Source organism: Chlamydotis macqueenii, chromosome 26, assembly GCF_036417535.1.
Source record: "Chlamydotis macqueenii isolate bChlMac1 chromosome 26, bChlMac1.mat, whole genome shotgun sequence".
Taxonomy (NCBI): Eukaryota; Metazoa; Chordata; class Aves; order Otidiformes; family Otididae; genus Chlamydotis; species Chlamydotis macqueenii.
Window position 1 is genome coordinate 1,950,192 of NC_141581.1, and position 15,980 is coordinate 1,966,171.

Consider the following 15,980-nt stretch of genomic DNA (forward strand, 5'->3'; position numbering starts at 1 on the left):
TGCATCATCTTCCACTCCAGCACAAACATCGGCTCTTCAGACAACCTCCACACTGCTCTCCACCAGAGCAGAAACCTCCAGCCCAGCTGCTGCAACCACCAGTGCCTTCACTTCCAGCCCAGCTGCAACATCCACTGCTGCTCTTGTCACCTCCACGGCAAAGGAGACAACAGCCTCTCCCACCACAGTCCTAGCAGAAACATCCTCCTCTGCTCCTCCAAGAAGCCCACCTCCTCCCAACAGATTCGATTTTACTCGCAGTAATGCTCCGCAGAACATGTCCCAAACTCTGACCACTGCTACACCGGCCTCTACTCTGAAGACAACCTCGTCAGCTACTGGTACAGGGACATCAACTGTTGAGGCCACCACGGTGCTCACGTCCACCACAATGGAAGCCTCCAGCACGGCTGCCCAGTCCACGGCTCCTGCTGAGACCACACTTGCATCATCTTCCACTCCAGCACAAATATCTTCTCTTCAGACAACCTCCACACTGCTCTCCACCAGAGCAGAAACCTCCAGCCCAGCTGCTGCAACCACCAGTGCCTTCACTTCCAGCCCAGCTGCAACATCCACTGCTGCTCTTGTCACCTCCACGGCAAAGGAGACAACAGCCTCTCCCACCACAGTCCCTGCAGAAACATCCTCCTCTGCTCCTGGGACAAGCACAGCTGCTGCCACCACCTCGGCTGGGACCCTGACTACAGCTCTGGAGAACACGTCCCCTAGACGGTCATCAGCTACACCCACCTCCACTCTGGTGACAACTTCCACTGCTCCGGGTACAGGCACGTCAACCCTGGAGGCCACCACGGTGCTCACCTCCACCACAGTGGAAGCCTCCAGCACGGCTGAGCAGTCTACAGCTGCTGCTGAGACCACACTTGCATCATCTTCCACTCCAGCACAAACATCTTCTCTTCAGACCACCTCCACACTGCTCTCCACCAGAGCAGAAACCTCCAGCCCAGCTGCTGCAACCACCAGTGCCTTCACTTCCAGCCCAGCTGCAACATCCACTGCTGCTCTTGTCACCTCCACGGCAAAGGAGACAACAGCCTCTCCCACCACAGTCCTAGCAGAAACATCCTCCTCTGCTCCTGGGACAAGCACAGCTGCTGCCACCACCTCGGCTGGGACCCTGACTACAGCTCTGGAGAACACGTCCCCTAGACGGTCATCAGCTACACCCACCTCTACTCTGGTGACAACTTCCACTGCTCCGGGTACAGGCACGTCAACCCTGGAGGCCACCACGGAGCTCACCTCCACCACAGTGGAAGCCTCCAGCACGGCTGCCCAATCCACGTCTCCGACTGAGACCACACTTGCATCATCTTCCACTCCAGCAGAAACATTGGCTCTTGAAACAACCTCCACGCTGCTCTCCACCAGAGCAGAAACCTCCAGCCCAGCTGCTGCAACCACCAGTGCCTTCACTTCCAGCCCAGCTGCAACATCCACTGCTGCTCTTGTCACCTCCACGGCAAAGGAGACAACAGCCTCTCCCACCACAGTCCTTGCAGAAACATCCTCCTCTGCTCCTGGGACAAGCACAGCTGCTGCCACCACCTCGGCTGGGACCCTGACTACAGCTCTGGAGAACACGTCCCCTAGACGGTCATCAGCTACACCCACCTCCACTCTGGTGACAACTTCCACTGCTCCGGGTATAGGCACGTCAACCCTGGAGGCCACCACGGAGCTCACCTCCACCACAGTGGAAGCCTCCAGGACGGCTGCCCAGTCCACGGCTCCTGCTGAGACCACACTTGCATCATCTTCCACTCCAGCACAAACATCTTCTCTTCAGACAACCTCCACACTGCTCTCCACCAGAGCAGAAACCTCCAGCCCAGCTGCTGCAACCACCAGTGCCTTCACTTCCAGCCCGGCTGCAACATCCACTGGTATTTTGGACACCTCCACGGCAAAGGAGACAACAGCCTCTCCCACAACAGTCCTTGCAGAAACATCCTCCTCTGCTCCTCCAAGAAGCCCACCTCCTCCCAACATATTCGATTTTACTCGCATTAATGCTCCGCAGAACATGTCCCAAACTCTGACCACTGCTACACCGGCCTCTGCTCTGATGACAATCTCGTCAGCTACTGGTACAGGGACGTCAACTGTTGAGGCCACCACGGTGCTCAGCTCCACCACAGTGGAAGCCTCCAGCACGGCTGCCCAGTCCACGGCTCCTGCTGAGACCACACTTGCATCATCTTCCACTCCAGCACAAACATCTTCTCTTCAGACCACCTCCACACTGCTCTCCACCAGAGCAGAAACCTCCAGCCCAGCTGCTGCAACCACCAGTGCCTTCACTTCCAGCCCAGCTGCAACATCCACTGGTATTTTGGTCACCTCCATGGCAAAGGAGACAACAGCCTCTCCCACAACAATCCTTGCAGAAACATCCTCCTCTGCTCCTCCAAGAAGCCCACCTCCTCCCAACAGATTCGATTTTACTCGCAGTAATGCTCCGCAGAACATGTCCCAAACTCTGACCACTGCTACACCGGCGTCTACTCTGAAGACTACCTCGTCAGCTACTGGTACAGGGACGTCAACTGTTGAGGCCACCACGGTGCTCACGTCCACCACAATGGAAGCCTCCAGCACGGCTGCCCAGTCCACGGCTCCTGCTCATACCACACTTGCATCATCTTCCACTCCAGCACAAACATCTTCTCTTCAGACCACCTCCACACTGCTCTCCACCAGAGCAGAAACCTCCAGCCCAGCTGCTGCAACCACCAGTGCCTTCACGTCCAGCCCAGCTGCAACATCCACTGCTGCTCTTGTCACCTCCACGGCAAAGGAGACAACAGCCTGTCCCACCACAGTCCCTGCAGAAAAATCCTCCTCTGCTCCTGGGACAAGCACAGCTGCTGCCACCACCTCAGCTGGGACCCTGACTACAGCTCTGGAGAACACGTCCCCTAGACGGTCATCAGCTACACCCACCTCTACTCTGGTGACAACTTCCACTGCTCCGGGTACAGGCACGTCAACCCTGGAGGCCACCACGGTGCTCAGCTCCACCACAGTGGAAGCCTCCAGCACGGCTGCCCAATCCACGTCTCCTACTGAGACCACACTTGCATCATCTTCCACTCCAGCACAAACATCTTCTCTTCAGACAACCTCCACACTGCTCTCCACCAGAGCAGAAACGTCCAGCCCAGCTGCTGCAACCACCAGTGCCTTCACTTCCAGCCCAGCTGCAACATCCACTGCTGCTCTTGTCACCTCCACGGCAAAGGAGACAACAGCCTCTCCCACCACAGTCCTTGCAGAAACATCCTCCTCTGCTCCTGGGACAAGCACAGCTGCTGCCACCACCTCGGCTGGGACCCCGACTACAGCTCTGGAGAACACGTCCCCTAGACGGTCATCAGCTACACCCACCTCTACTCTGGTGACAACTTCCACTGCTCTGGGTACAGGCACATCAACCCTGGAGGCCACCACGGAGCTCACCTCCACCACAGTGGAAGCCTCCAGCATGGCTGCCCAATCTACAGTTGCTGCTGAGACCACACTTGCATCATCTTCCACTCCAGCAGAAACATTGGCTCTTCAAACAACCTCCACGCTGCTCTCCACCAGAGCAGAAACCTCCAGCCCAGCTGCTGCAACCACCAGTGCCTTCACTTCCAGCCCAGCTGCAACATCCACTGCTGCTCTTGTCACCTCCACGGCAAAGGAGACAACAGCCTCTCCCACCACAGTCCCTGCAGAAACATCCTCCTCTGCTCCTGGGACAAGCACAGCTGCTGCCACCACCTCGGCTGGGACCCTGACTACAGCTCTGGAGAACACGTCCCCTAGACGGTCATCAGCTACACCCACCTCTACTGCGGTGACAAATTCCACTGCTACTGGTACAGGCACGTCAACCCTGGAGGCCACCACGGTGCTCACCTCCACCACAGTGGAAGCCTCCAGCATGGCTGCCCAGTCCACGTCTACTGCTGAGACCACACTTGAATCATCTTCCACTCCACCACAAACATCTTCTCTTCAGACAACCTCCACGCTGCTCTCCACCAGAGCAGAAACCTCCAGCCCAGCTGCTGCAACCACCAGTGCCTTCACTTCCAGCCCAGCTGCAACATCCACTGCTGCTCTTCTCACCACCAGCGTTCCAGGTACAAGACCAACATCTCTCATTACTGGTCTGATATTAAAAATACAGTGTATTGTCAAAATACTTCTCTACTTACCTTTTGCATCATTCGAAAATAGTGTAGGTTATATGATGGTAATTGCCGTTAGCAAAAAAAAATCAACTTTTTTTTTTTTAACAGTATATTCTGTTACTAGCTCTAAGTATAAATTACTGCATTACAGCTTCTTTTGTTCCTTAATATATTCAATACAAAATATTGTGACGATTTCAACACATGACAAGATTCAGCTAGTTATGTGTCCTCTTTTTCAAATTCTGTGTTTTCTAACAAGGTCAATGATGTAACGGGAATAGAAATATATAGAGCATTAATAAAAATAATAGAAGACTAAAGTTAAAGAAATATATGATTCTTGCTAAGTAACTGTATATATATATAGCATCACTTTAAAAAAGTAATAAAGATATAAGAAAAAAAAATCCATAAAATTGTGACAAAATTGTGACAAAAAGATAGTTATCAAATACAGGTAGATAGACCAAGTCAGAAGCTAAAAAAAAAGACGTCAGCTCTTGAGAATATTATCACTCCCCATCTGTGCTTCTTGCAGCTCCCAGCCAGCCACCAACCACAGCTGCAGCCCTCGAGCGTTTCACCATCAACTTCACCATCACCAATCTCCCCTACGATGCCGACCTGGCCGCTCCTGGCTCCGCAAAGCTCAACACTACCCGACGCGTCATGGCCACCTTGGTAAGCGACCCAGCGCACGGCCATGGCGTGCCCCTGGAGGACCCAGAAAGGCGGAGGGAGCGCAGGGAGAGTGCCAGGCTCTCACTGTGAAACCTCCTCTCTCCTGGGCAGCTGGACCGCCTTCTGAAGGGAAGCAGCATTGGCCCCGCTTTGCGTGGATGTGAAACCACAGCCTTCAGGTATGGGTCGCGCTGAGCCTCCCGTTGCGAGTGCCACGGTCAGGTCAGGGGGCCTGTCACGCAACTGCTCTCTTGCCGCCTAGGCTAAGGAGGCAGGACCTTCTCCCTCATGCCCTGCTGCCTTAGGAGCTTCTCCCTCTCTGCGTGCCCTCTCGCCTCGCGGCGCTGACGGCATAGCCCAAAGACAGCTCCAAAGTCCTGCCTGGCCCTGTGCTTCCTCAAGAGCCCCAGGGCATCAGCGGAGGCAGGAGAGCGGTGGCCGGCCACCACGCATGCCCGGGTTGGGCATTCCCGCGCAGGGCCGGCTGCCCAAGCCCCTAGGCCTGGCTCTCCAGCGAGAGGGCGCAGAGGAGGGGTGCTGAGGCACGGCGATATGTTTTCCAGGCCAGCGAGAGAAGGGGACGAGACGCGGGTGGACGCCATCTGCACCTACAGCAAGGAGCCCTCCGCCCCGCCCTTGGACAGGGTGGGCCTTTACCACGAAGTCAGCAACAAGACCAGAGGCATCACGCAGCTGGGCCCCTACAGCCTGGACAAGGACAGCCTCTATGTCAACGGTGACCTATGCTCCTCTCTCTGCCTCCTCTGCTGTCCCAGCGCAGCCTTGCCCAGCCCTGCCCCGTCCCGTCCCCAGCTCCAGCTCATCACCCTCTCTCTCTCCTTTCCCAGGTTACAACGAACAGCCGGCCCTGCCTGGTGAGTACAGGGCACGGGCGGGTTGAGCTCAGACGGCAAGAAGTGCCTCGCGGGGGCTTTCTCCTGGGCAGAGGCAGCTGGGGGCCAGGGCTCGTGCTCCCTGGGAGAAGCGGGGAGCCTGGCAGCCTTCCGCATGGACAGCAGGGCCAGGGAGGAGGGGTGGCTGGCAGGAGACCGCTGTCCCCGAACACCCAGAGCCTTGACCCCCTGGCTCGTGCACCTTGTCACTCCCCATCTGTGCTTCTTGCAGCTCCCAGCCAGCCACCAACCACAGCTGCAGCCCTCGAGCGTTTCACCATCAACTTCACCATCACCAATCTCCCCTACGATGCCGACCTGGCCGCTCCTGGCTCCGCAAAGCTCAACACTACCCGACGCGTCATGGCCACCTTGGTAAGCGACCCAGCGCACGGCCATGGCGTGCCCCTGGAGGACCCAGAAAGGCGGAGGGAGCGCAGGGAGAGTGCCAGGCTCTCACTGTGAAACCTCCTCTCTCCTGGGCAGCTGGACCGCCTTCTGAAGGGAAGCAGCATTGGCCCCGCTTTGCGTGGATGTGAAACCACAGCCTTCAGGTATGGGTCGCGCTGAGCCTCCCGTTGCGAGTGCCACGGTCAGGTCAGGGGGCCTGTCACGCAACTGCTCTCTTGCCGCCTAGGCTAAGGAGGCAGGACCTTCTCCCTCATGCCCTGCTGCCTTAGGAGCTTCTCCCTCTCTGCGTGCCCTCTCGCCTCGCGGCGCTGACGGCATAGCCCAAAGACAGCTCCAAAGTCCTGCCTGGCCCTGTGCTTCCTCAACAGCCCCAGGGCATCAGCGGAGGCAGGAGAGCGGTGGCCGGCCACCACGCATGCCCGGGTTGGGCATTCCCGCGCAGGGCCGGCTGCCCAAGCCCCTAGGCCTGGCTCTCCAGCGAGAGGGCGCAGAGGAGGGGTGCTGAGGCACGGCGATATGTTTTCCAGGCCAGCGAGAGAAGGGGACGAGACGCGGGTGGACGCCGTCTGCACCTACAGCAAGAAGCCCTCCGCCCCGCCCTTGGACAGGGTGGGCCTTTACCACGAAGTCAGCAACAAGACCAGAGGCATCACGCAGCTGGGCCCCTACAGCCTGGACAAGGACAGCCTCTATGTCAATGGTGACCTATGCTCCTCTCTCTGCCTCCTCGGCTGTCCCAGCGCAGCCTTGCCCAGCCCTGCCCCGTCCCGTCCCCAGCTCCAGCTCATCACCCTCTCTCTCTCCTTTCCCAGGTTACAACGAACAGCCGGCCCTGCCTGGTGAGTACAGGGCACGGGCGGGTTGAGCTCAGACGGCAAGAAGTGCCTCGCGGGAGCTTTCTCCTGGGCAGAGGCAGCTGGGGGCCAGGGCTCGTGCTCCCTGGGAGAAGCGGGGAGCCTGGCAGCCTTCCGCATGGACAGCAGGGCCAGGGAGGAGGGGTGGCTGGCAGGAGACCGCTGTCCCCGAACACCCAGAGCCTTGACCCCCTGGCTCGTGCACCTTGTCACTCCCCATCTGTGCTTCTTGCAGCTCCCAGCCAGCCACCAACCACAGCTGCAGCCCTCGAGCGTTTCACCATCAACTTCACCATCACCAATCTCCCCTACGATGCCTACCTGGCCGCTCCTGGCTCCGCAAAGCTCAACACTACCCGACGCGTCATGGCCACCTTGGTAAGCGACCCAGCGCATGGCCATGGCCGTGCCCCTGGAGGACCCAGAAAGGCGGATGGAGCGCAGGGAGAGTGCCAGGCTCTCACTGTGAAACCTCCTCTCTCCTGGGCAGCTGGTCCGCCTTCTGAAGGGAAGCAGCATTGGCCCCGCTTTGCGTGGATGTGAAACCACAGCCTTCAGGTATGGGTCGCGCTGAGCCTCCCGTTGCGAGTGCCACGATCAGGTCAGGGGGCCTGTCACGCAACTGCTCTCTTGCCGCCTAGGCTAAGGAGGCAGGACCTTCTCCCTCATGCCCTGCTGCCTTAGGAGCTTCTCCCTCTCTGCGTGCCCTCTCGCCTCGCGGCGCTGACGGCATAGCCCAAAGACAGCTCCAAAGTCCTGCCTGGCCCTGTGCTTCCTCAAGAGCCCCAGGGCATCAGCGGAGGCAGGAGAGCGGTGGCCGGCCACCACGCATGCCCGGGTTGGGCATTCCCGCGCAGGGCCGGCTGCCCAAGCCCCTAGGCCTGGCTCTCCAGCGAGAGGGCGCAGAGGAGGGGTGCTGAGGCACGGCGATATGTTTTCCAGGCCAGCGAGAGAAGGGGACGAGACGCGGGTGGACGCCGTCTGCACCTACAGCAAGGAGCCCTCCGCCCCGCCCTTGGACAGGGTGGGCCTTTACCACGAAGTCAGCAACAAGACCAGAGGCATCACGCAGCTGGGCCCCTACAGCCTGGACAAGGACAGCCTCTATGTCAACGGTGACCTATGCTCCTCTCTCTGCCTCCTCTGCTGTCCCAGCGCAGCCTTGCCCAGCCCTGCCCCGTCCCGTCCCCAGCTCCAGCTCATCACCCTCTCTCTCTCCTTTCCCAGGTTACAACGAACAGCCGGCCCTGCCTGGTGAGTACAGGGCACGGGCGGGTTGAGCTCAGACGGCAAGAAGTGCCTCGCGGGGGCTTTCTCCTGGGCAGAGGCAGCTGGGGGCCAGGGCTCGTGCTCCCTGGGAGAAGCGGGGAGCCTGGCAGCCTTCCGCATGGACAGCAGGGCCAGGGAGGAGGGGTGGCTGGCAGGAGACCGCTGTCCCCGAACACCCAGAGCCTTGACCCCCTGGCTCGTGCCCCTTGTCACTCCCCATCTGTGCTTCTTGCAGCTCCCAGCCAGCCACCAACCACAGCTGCAGCCCTCGAGCGTTTCACCATCAACTTCACCATCACCAATCTCCCCTACGATGCCGACCTGGCCGCTCCTGGCTCCGCAAAGCTCAACACTACCCGACGCGTCATGGCCACCTTGGTAAGCGACCCAGCGCACGGCCATGGCCGTGCCCCTGGAGGACCCAGAAAGGCGGAGGGAGCGCAGGGAGAGTGCCAGGCTCTCACTGTGAAACCTCCTCTCTCCTGGGCAGCTGGACCGCCTTCTGAAGGGAAGCAGCATTGGCCCCGCTTTGCGTGGATGTGAAACCACAGCCTTCAGGTATGGGTCGCGCTGAGCCTCCCGTTGCGAGTGCCACGGTCAGGTCAGGGGGCCTGTCACGCAACTGCTCTCTTGCCGCCTAGGCTAAGGAGGCAGGACCTTCTCCCTCATGCCCTGCTGCCTTAGGAGCTTCTCCCTCTCTGCGTGCCCTCTCGCCTCGCGGCGCTGACGGCATAGCCCAAAGACAGCTCCAAAGTCCTGCCTGGCCCTGTGCTTCCTCAAGAGCCCCAGGGCATCAGCGGAGGCAGGAGAGCGGTGGCCGGCCACCACGCATGCCCGGGTTGGGCATTCCCGCGCAGGGCCGGCTGCCCAAGCCCCTAGGCCTGGCTCTCCAGCGAGAGGGCGCAGAGGAGGGGTGCTGAGGCACGGCGATATGTTTTCCAGGCCAGCGAGAGAAGGGGACGAGACGCGGGTGGACGCCATCTGCACCTACAGCAAGGAGCCCTCCGCCCCGCCCTTGGACAGGGTGGGCCTTTACCACGAAGTCAGCAACAAGACCAGAGGCATCACGCAGCTGGGCCCCTACAGCCTGGACAAGGACAGCCTCTATGTCAACGGTGACCTATGCTCCTCTCTCTGCCTCCTCTGCTGTCCCAGCGCAGCCTTGCCCAGCCCTGCCCCGTCCCGTCCCCAGCTCCAGCTCATCACCCTCTCTCTCTCCTTTCCCAGGTTACAACGAACAGCCGGCCCTGCCTGGTGAGTACAGGGCACGGGCGGGTTGAGCTCAGACGGCAAGAAGTGCCTCGCGGGGGCTTTCTCCTGGGCAGAGGCAGCTGGGGGCCAGGGCTCGTGCTCCCTGGGAGAAGCGGGGAGCCTGGCAGCCTTCCGCATGGACAGCAGGGCCAGGGAGGAGGGGTGGCTGGCAGGAGACCGCTGTCCCCGAACACCCAGAGCCTTGACCCCCTGGCTCGTGCCCCTTGTCACTCCCCATCTGTGCTTCTTGCAGCTCCCAGCCAGCCACCAACCACAGCTGCAGCCCTCGAGCGTTTCACCATCAACTTCACCATCACCAATCTCCCCTACGATGCCGACCTGGCCGCTCCTGGCTTCGCAAAGCTCAACACTACCCGACGCGTCATGGCCACCTTGGTAAGCGACCCAGCGCACGGCCATGGCGTGCCCCTGGAGGACCCAGAAAGGCGGAGGGAGCGCAGGGAGAGTGCCAGGCTCTCACTGTGAAACCTCCTCTCTCCTGGGCAGCTGGACCGCCTTCTGAAGGGAAGCAGCATTGGCCCCGCTTTGCGTGGATGTGAAACCACAGCCTTCAGGTATGGGTCGCGCTGAGCCTCCCGTTGCGAGTGCCACGGTCAGGTCAGGGGGCCTGTCACGCAACTGCTCTCTTGCCGCCTAGGCTAAGGAGGCAGGACCTTCTCCCTCATGCCCTGCTGCCTTAGGAGCTTCTCCCTCTCTGCGTGCCCTCTCGCCTCGCGGCGCTGACGGCATAGCCCAAAGACAGCTCCAAAGTCCTGCCTGGCCCTGTGCTTCCTCAACAGCCCCAGGGCATCAGCGGAGGCAGGAGAGCGGTGGCCGGCCACCACGCATGCCCGGGTTGGGCATTCCCGCGCAGGGCCGGCTGCCCAAGCCCCTAGGCCTGGCTCTCCAGCGAGAGGGCGCAGAGGAGGGGTGCTGAGGCACGGCGATATGTTTTCCAGGCCAGCGAGAGAAGGGGACGAGACGCGGGTGGACGCCGTCTGCACCTACAGCAAGAAGCCCTCCGCCCCGCCCTTGGACAGGGTGGGCCTTTACCACGAAGTCAGCAACAAGACCAGAGGCATCACGCAGCTGGGCCCCTACAGCCTGGACAAGGACAGCCTCTATGTCAACGGTGACCTATGCTCCTCTCTCTGCCTCCTCGGCTGTCCCAGCGCAGCCTTGCCCAGCCCTGCCCCGTCCCGTCCCCAGCTCCAGCTCATCACCCTCTCTCTCTCCTTTCCCAGGTTACAACGAACAGCCGGCCCTGCCTGGTGAGTACAGGGCACGGGCGGGTTGAGCTCAGACGGCAAGAAGTGCCTCGCGGGAGCTTTCTCCTGGGCAGAGGCAGCTGGGGGCCAGGGCTCGTGCTCCCTGGGAGAAGCGGGGAGCCTGGCAGCCTTCCGCATGGACAGCAGGGCCAGGGAGGAGGGGTGGCTGGCAGGAGACCGCTGTCCCCGAACACCCAGAGCCTTGACCCCCTGGCTCGTGCACCTTGTCACTCCCCATCTGTGCTTCTTGCAGCTCCCAGCCAGCCACCAACCACAGCTGCAGCCCTCGAGCGTTTCACCATCAACTTCACCATCACCAATCTCCCCTACGATGCCTACCTGGCCGCTCCTGGCTCCGCAAAGCTCAACACTACCCGACGCGTCATGGCCACCTTGGTAAGCGACCCAGCGCACGGCCATGGCCGTGCCCCTGGAGGACCCAGAAAGGCGGAGGGAGCGCAGGGAGAGTGCCAGGCTCTCACTGTGAAACCTCCTCTCTCCTGGGCAGCTGGACCGCCTTCTGAAGGGAAGCAGCATTGGCCCCGCTTTGCGTGGATGTGAAACCACAGCCTTCAGGTATGGGTCGCGCTGAGCCTCCCGTTGCGAGTGCCACGATCAGGTCAGGGGGCCTGTCACGCAACTGCTCTCTTGCCGCCTAGGCTAAGGAGGCAGGACCTTCTCCCTCATGCCCTGCTGCCTTAGGAGCTTCTCCCTCTCTGCGTGCCCTCTCGCCTCGCGGCGCTGACGGCATAGCCCAAAGACAGCTCCAAAGTCCTGCCTGGCCCTGTGCTTCCTCAAGAGCCCCAGGGCATCAGCGGAGGCAGGAGAGCGGTGGCCGGCCACCACGCATGCCCGGGTTGGGCATTCCCGCGCAGGGCCGGCTGCCCAAGCCCCTAGGCCTGGCTCTCCAGCGAGAGGGCGCAGAGGAGGGGTGCTGAGGCACGGCGATATGTTTTCCAGGCCAGCGAGAGAAGGGGACGAGACGCGGGTGGACGCCGTCTGCACCTACAGCAAGGAGCCCTCCGCCCCGCCCTTGGACAGGGTGGGCCTTTACCACGAAGTCAGCAACAAGACCAGAGGCATCACGCAGCTGGGCCCCTACAGCCTGGACAAGGACAGCCTCTATGTCAACGGTGACCTATGCTCCTCTCTCTGCCTCCTCGGCTGTCCCAGCGCAGCCTTGCCCAGCCCTGCCCCGTCCCGTCCCCAGCTCCAGCTCATCACCCTCTCTCTCTCCTTTCCCAGGTTACAACGAACAGCCGGCCCTGCCTGGTGAGTACAGGGCACGGGCGGGTTGAGCTCAGACGGCAAGAAGTGCCTCGCGGGGGCTTTCTCCTGGGCAGAGGCAGCTGGGGGCCAGGGCTCGTGCTCCCTGGGAGAAGCGGGGAGCCTGGCAGCCTTCCGCATGGACAGCAGGGCCAGGGAGGAGGGGTGGCTGGCAGGAGACCGCTGTCCCCGAACACCCAGAGCCTTGACCCCCTGGCTCGTGCCCCTTGTCACTCCCCATCTGTGCTTCTTGCAGCTCCCAGCCAGCCACCAACCACAGCTGCAGCCCTCGAGCGTTTCACCATCAACTTCACCATCACCAATCTCCCCTACGATGCCGATCTGGCCGCTCCTGGCTCCGCAAAGCTCAACACTACCCGACGCGTCATGGCCACCTTGGTAAGCGACCCAGCGCACGGCCATGGCCGTGCCCCTGGAGGACCCAGAAAGGCGGAGGGAGCGCAGGGAGAGTGCCAGGCTCTCACTGTGAAACCTCCTCTCTCCTGGGCAGCTGGACCGCCTTCTGAAGGGAAGCAGCATTGGCCCCGCTTTGCGTGGATGTGAAACCACAGCCTTCAGGTATGGGTCGCGCTGAGCCTCCCGTTGCGAGTGCCACGGTCAGGTCAGGGGGCCTGTCACGCAACTGCTCTCTTGCCGCCTAGGCTAAGGAGGCAGGACCTTCTCCCTCATGCCCTGCTGCCTTAGGAGCTTCTCCCTCTCTGCGTGCCCTCTCGCCTCGCGGCGCTGACGGCATAGCCCAAAGACAGCTCCAAAGTCCTGCCTGGCCCTGTGCTTCCTCAAGAGCCCCAGGGCATCAGCGGAGGCAGGAGAGCGGTGGCCGGCCACCACGCATGCCCGGGTTGGGCATTCCCGCGCAGGGCCGGCTGCCCAAGCCCCTAGGCCTGGCTCTCCAGCGAGAGGGCGCAGAGGAGGGGTGCTGAGGCACGGCGATATGTTTTCCAGGCCAGCGAGAGAAGGGGACGAGACGCGGGTGGACGCCGTCTGCACCTACAGCAAGGAGCCCTCCGCCCCGCCCTTGGACAGGGTGGGCCTTTACCATGAAGTCAGCAACAAGACCAGAGGCATCACGCAGCTGGGCCCCTACAGCCTGGACAAGGACAGCCTCTATGTCAACGGTGACCTATGCTCCTCTCTCTGCCTCCTCTGCTGTCCCAGCGCAGCCTTGCCCAGCCCTGCCCCGTCCCGTCCCCAGCTCCAGCTCATCACCCTCTCTCTCTCCTTTCCCAGGTTACAACGAACAGCCGGCCCTGCCTGGTGAGTACACGGCACGGGCGGGTTGAGCTCAGACGGCAAGAAGTGCCTCGCGGGGGCTTTCTCTTGGGCAGAGGCAGCTGGGGGCCAGGGCTCGTGCTCCCTGGGAGAAGCGGGGAGCCTGGCAGCCTTCCACATGGACAGCAGGGCCAGGGAGGAGGGGTGGCTGGCAGGAGACCGCTGTCCCCGAACACCCAGAGCCTTGACCCCCTGGCTCGTGCCCCTTGTCACTCCCCATCTGTGCTTCTTGCAGCTCCCAGCCAGCCACCAACCACAGCTGCAGCCCTCGAGCGTTTCACCATCAACTTCACCATCACCAATCTCCCCTACGATGCCGACCTGGCCGCTCCTGGCTCCGCAAAGCTCAACACTACCCGACGCGTCATGGCCACCTTGGTAAGCGACCCAGCGCACGGCCATGGCCGTGCCCCTGGAGGACCCAGAAAGGCGGAGGGAGCGCAGGGAGAGTGCCAGGCTCTCACTGTGAAACCTCCTCTCTCCTGGGCAGCTGGTCCGCCTTCTGAAGGGAAGCAGCATTGGCCCCGCTTTGCGTGGATGTGAAACCACAGCCTTCAGGTATGGGTCGCGCTGAGCCTCCCGTTGCGAGTGCCACGGTCAGGTCAGGGGGCCTGTCACGCAACTGCTCTCTTGCCGCCTAGGCTAAGGAGGCAGGACCTTCTCCCTCATGCCCTGCTGCCTTAGGAGCTTCTCCCTCTCTGCGTGCCCTCTCGCCTCGCGGCGCTGACGGCATAGCCCAAAGACAGCTCCAAAGTCCTGCCTGGCCCTGTGCTTCCTCAAGAGCCCCAGGGCATCAGCGGAGGCAGGAGAGCGGTGGCCGGCCACCACGCATGCCCGGGTTGGGCATTCCCGCGCAGGGCCGGCTGCCCAAGCCCCTAGGCCTGGCTCTCCAGCGAGAGGGCGCAGAGGAGGGGTGCTGAGGCACGGCGATATGTTTTCCAGGCCAGCGAGAGAAGGGGACGAGACGCGGGTGGACGCCGTCTGCACCTACAGCAAGGAGCCCTCCGCCCCGCCCTTGGACAGGGTGGGCCTTTACCACGAAGTCAGCAACAAGACCAGAGGCATCACGCAGCTGGGCCCCTACAGCCTGGACAAGGACAGCCTCTATGTCAACGGTGACCTATGCTCCTCTCTCTGCCTCCTCTGCTGTCCCAGCGCAGCCTTGCCCAGCCCTGCCCCGTCCCGTCCCCAGCTCCAGCTCATCACCCTCTCTCTCTCCTTTCCCAGGTTACAACGAACAGCCGGCCCTGCCTGGTGAGTACAGGGCACGGGCGGGTTGAGCTCAGACGGCAAGAAGTGCCTCGCGGGGGCTTTCTCCTGGGCAGAGGCAGCTGGGGGCCAGGGCTCGTGCTCCCTGGGAGAAGCGGGGAGCCTGGCAGCCTTCCGCATGGACAGCAGGGCCAGGGAGGAGGGGTGGCTGGCAGGAGACCGCTGTCCCCGAACACCCAGAGCCTTGACCCCCTGGCTCGTGCCCCTTGTCACTCCCCATCTGTGCTTCTTGCAGCTCCCAGCCAGCCACCAACCACAGCTGCAGCCCTCGAGCGTTTCACCATCAACTTCACCATCACCAATCTCCCCTACGATGCCGACCTGGCCGCTCCTGGCTCCGCAAAGCTCAACACTACCCGACGCGTCATGGCCACCTTGGTAAGCGACCCAGCGCACGGCCATGGCCGTGCCCCTGGAGGACCCAGAAAGGCGGAGGGAGCGCAGGGAGAGTGCCAGGCTCTCACTGTGAAACCTCCTCTCTCCTGGGCAGCTGGACCGCCTTCTGAAGGGAAGCAGCATTGGCCCCGCTTTGCGTGGATGTGAAACCACAGCCTTCAGGTATGGGTCGCGCTGAGCCTCCCGTTGCGAGTGCCACGGTCAGGTCAGGGGGCCTGTCACGCAACTGCTCTCTTGCCGCCTAGGCTAAGGAGGCAGGACCTTCTCCCTCATGCCCTGCTGCCTTAGGAGCTTCTCCCTCTCTGCGTGCCCTCTCGCCTCGCGGCGCTGACGGCATAGCCCAAAGACAGCTCCAAAGTCCTGCCTGGCCCTGTGCTTCCTCAAGAGCCCCAGGGCATCAGCGGAGGCAGGAGAGCGGTGGCCGGCCACCACGCATGCCCGGGTTGGGCATTCCCGCGCAGGGCCGGCTGCCCAAGCCCCTAGGCCTGGCTCTCCAGCGAGAGGGCGCAGAGGAGGGGTGCTGAGGCACGGCGATATGTTTTCCAGGCCAGCGAGAGAAGGGGACGAGACGCGGGTGGACGCCGTCTGCACCTACAGCAAGGAGCCCTCCGCCCCGCCCTTGGACAGGGTGGGCCTTTACCACGAAGTCAGCAACAAGACCAGAGGCATCACGCAGCTGGGCCCCTACAGCCTGGACAAGGACAGCCTCTATGTCAACGGTGACCTATGCTCCTCTCTCTGCCTCCTCTGCTGTCCCAGCGCAGCCTTGCCCAGCCCTGCCCCGTCCCGTCCCCAGCTCCAGCTCATCACCCTCTCTCTCTCCTTTCCCAGGTTACAACGAACAGCCGGCCCTGCCTGGTGAGTACAGGGCACGGGCGGGTTGAGCTCAGACGGCAAGAAGTGCCTCGCGGGGGCTTT

At 61.9% G+C, this 15,980-nt stretch overlaps 1 protein-coding gene across 1 annotated transcript in view; it reads left to right on the plus strand.

Annotated features, from left to right (window-relative positions):
- Positions 1–15,980, plus strand: part of LOC147597511 (mucin-16-like) — a 91,564-nt gene that overhangs the window by 33,254 nt on the left and 42,330 nt on the right. The window contains exons 10-47 of the mRNA XM_086767675.1: positions 3,185–3,232; positions 3,841–3,925; positions 4,753–4,895; positions 5,007–5,074; positions 5,459–5,631; positions 5,744–5,770; positions 6,021–6,163; positions 6,275–6,342; positions 6,727–6,899; positions 7,012–7,038; positions 7,289–7,431; positions 7,544–7,611; positions 7,996–8,168; positions 8,281–8,307; positions 8,558–8,700; positions 8,813–8,880; positions 9,265–9,437; positions 9,550–9,576; positions 9,827–9,969; positions 10,081–10,148; positions 10,533–10,705; positions 10,818–10,844; positions 11,095–11,237; positions 11,350–11,417; positions 11,802–11,974; positions 12,087–12,113; positions 12,364–12,506; positions 12,619–12,686; positions 13,071–13,243; positions 13,356–13,382; positions 13,633–13,775; positions 13,888–13,955; positions 14,340–14,512; positions 14,625–14,651; positions 14,902–15,044; positions 15,157–15,224; positions 15,609–15,781; positions 15,894–15,920. Of these exons, the coding sequence (XP_086623801.1) occupies positions 3,185–3,232; positions 3,841–3,925; positions 4,753–4,895; positions 5,007–5,074; positions 5,459–5,631; positions 5,744–5,770; positions 6,021–6,163; positions 6,275–6,342; positions 6,727–6,899; positions 7,012–7,038; positions 7,289–7,431; positions 7,544–7,611; positions 7,996–8,168; positions 8,281–8,307; positions 8,558–8,700; positions 8,813–8,880; positions 9,265–9,437; positions 9,550–9,576; positions 9,827–9,969; positions 10,081–10,148; positions 10,533–10,705; positions 10,818–10,844; positions 11,095–11,237; positions 11,350–11,417; positions 11,802–11,974; positions 12,087–12,113; positions 12,364–12,506; positions 12,619–12,686; positions 13,071–13,243; positions 13,356–13,382; positions 13,633–13,775; positions 13,888–13,955; positions 14,340–14,512; positions 14,625–14,651; positions 14,902–15,044; positions 15,157–15,224; positions 15,609–15,781; positions 15,894–15,920 (3,832 nt within the window). The remainder of the gene's footprint in view (positions 1–3,184; positions 3,233–3,840; positions 3,926–4,752; positions 4,896–5,006; positions 5,075–5,458; positions 5,632–5,743; positions 5,771–6,020; positions 6,164–6,274; positions 6,343–6,726; positions 6,900–7,011; positions 7,039–7,288; positions 7,432–7,543; positions 7,612–7,995; positions 8,169–8,280; positions 8,308–8,557; positions 8,701–8,812; positions 8,881–9,264; positions 9,438–9,549; positions 9,577–9,826; positions 9,970–10,080; positions 10,149–10,532; positions 10,706–10,817; positions 10,845–11,094; positions 11,238–11,349; positions 11,418–11,801; positions 11,975–12,086; positions 12,114–12,363; positions 12,507–12,618; positions 12,687–13,070; positions 13,244–13,355; positions 13,383–13,632; positions 13,776–13,887; positions 13,956–14,339; positions 14,513–14,624; positions 14,652–14,901; positions 15,045–15,156; positions 15,225–15,608; positions 15,782–15,893; positions 15,921–15,980) is intronic.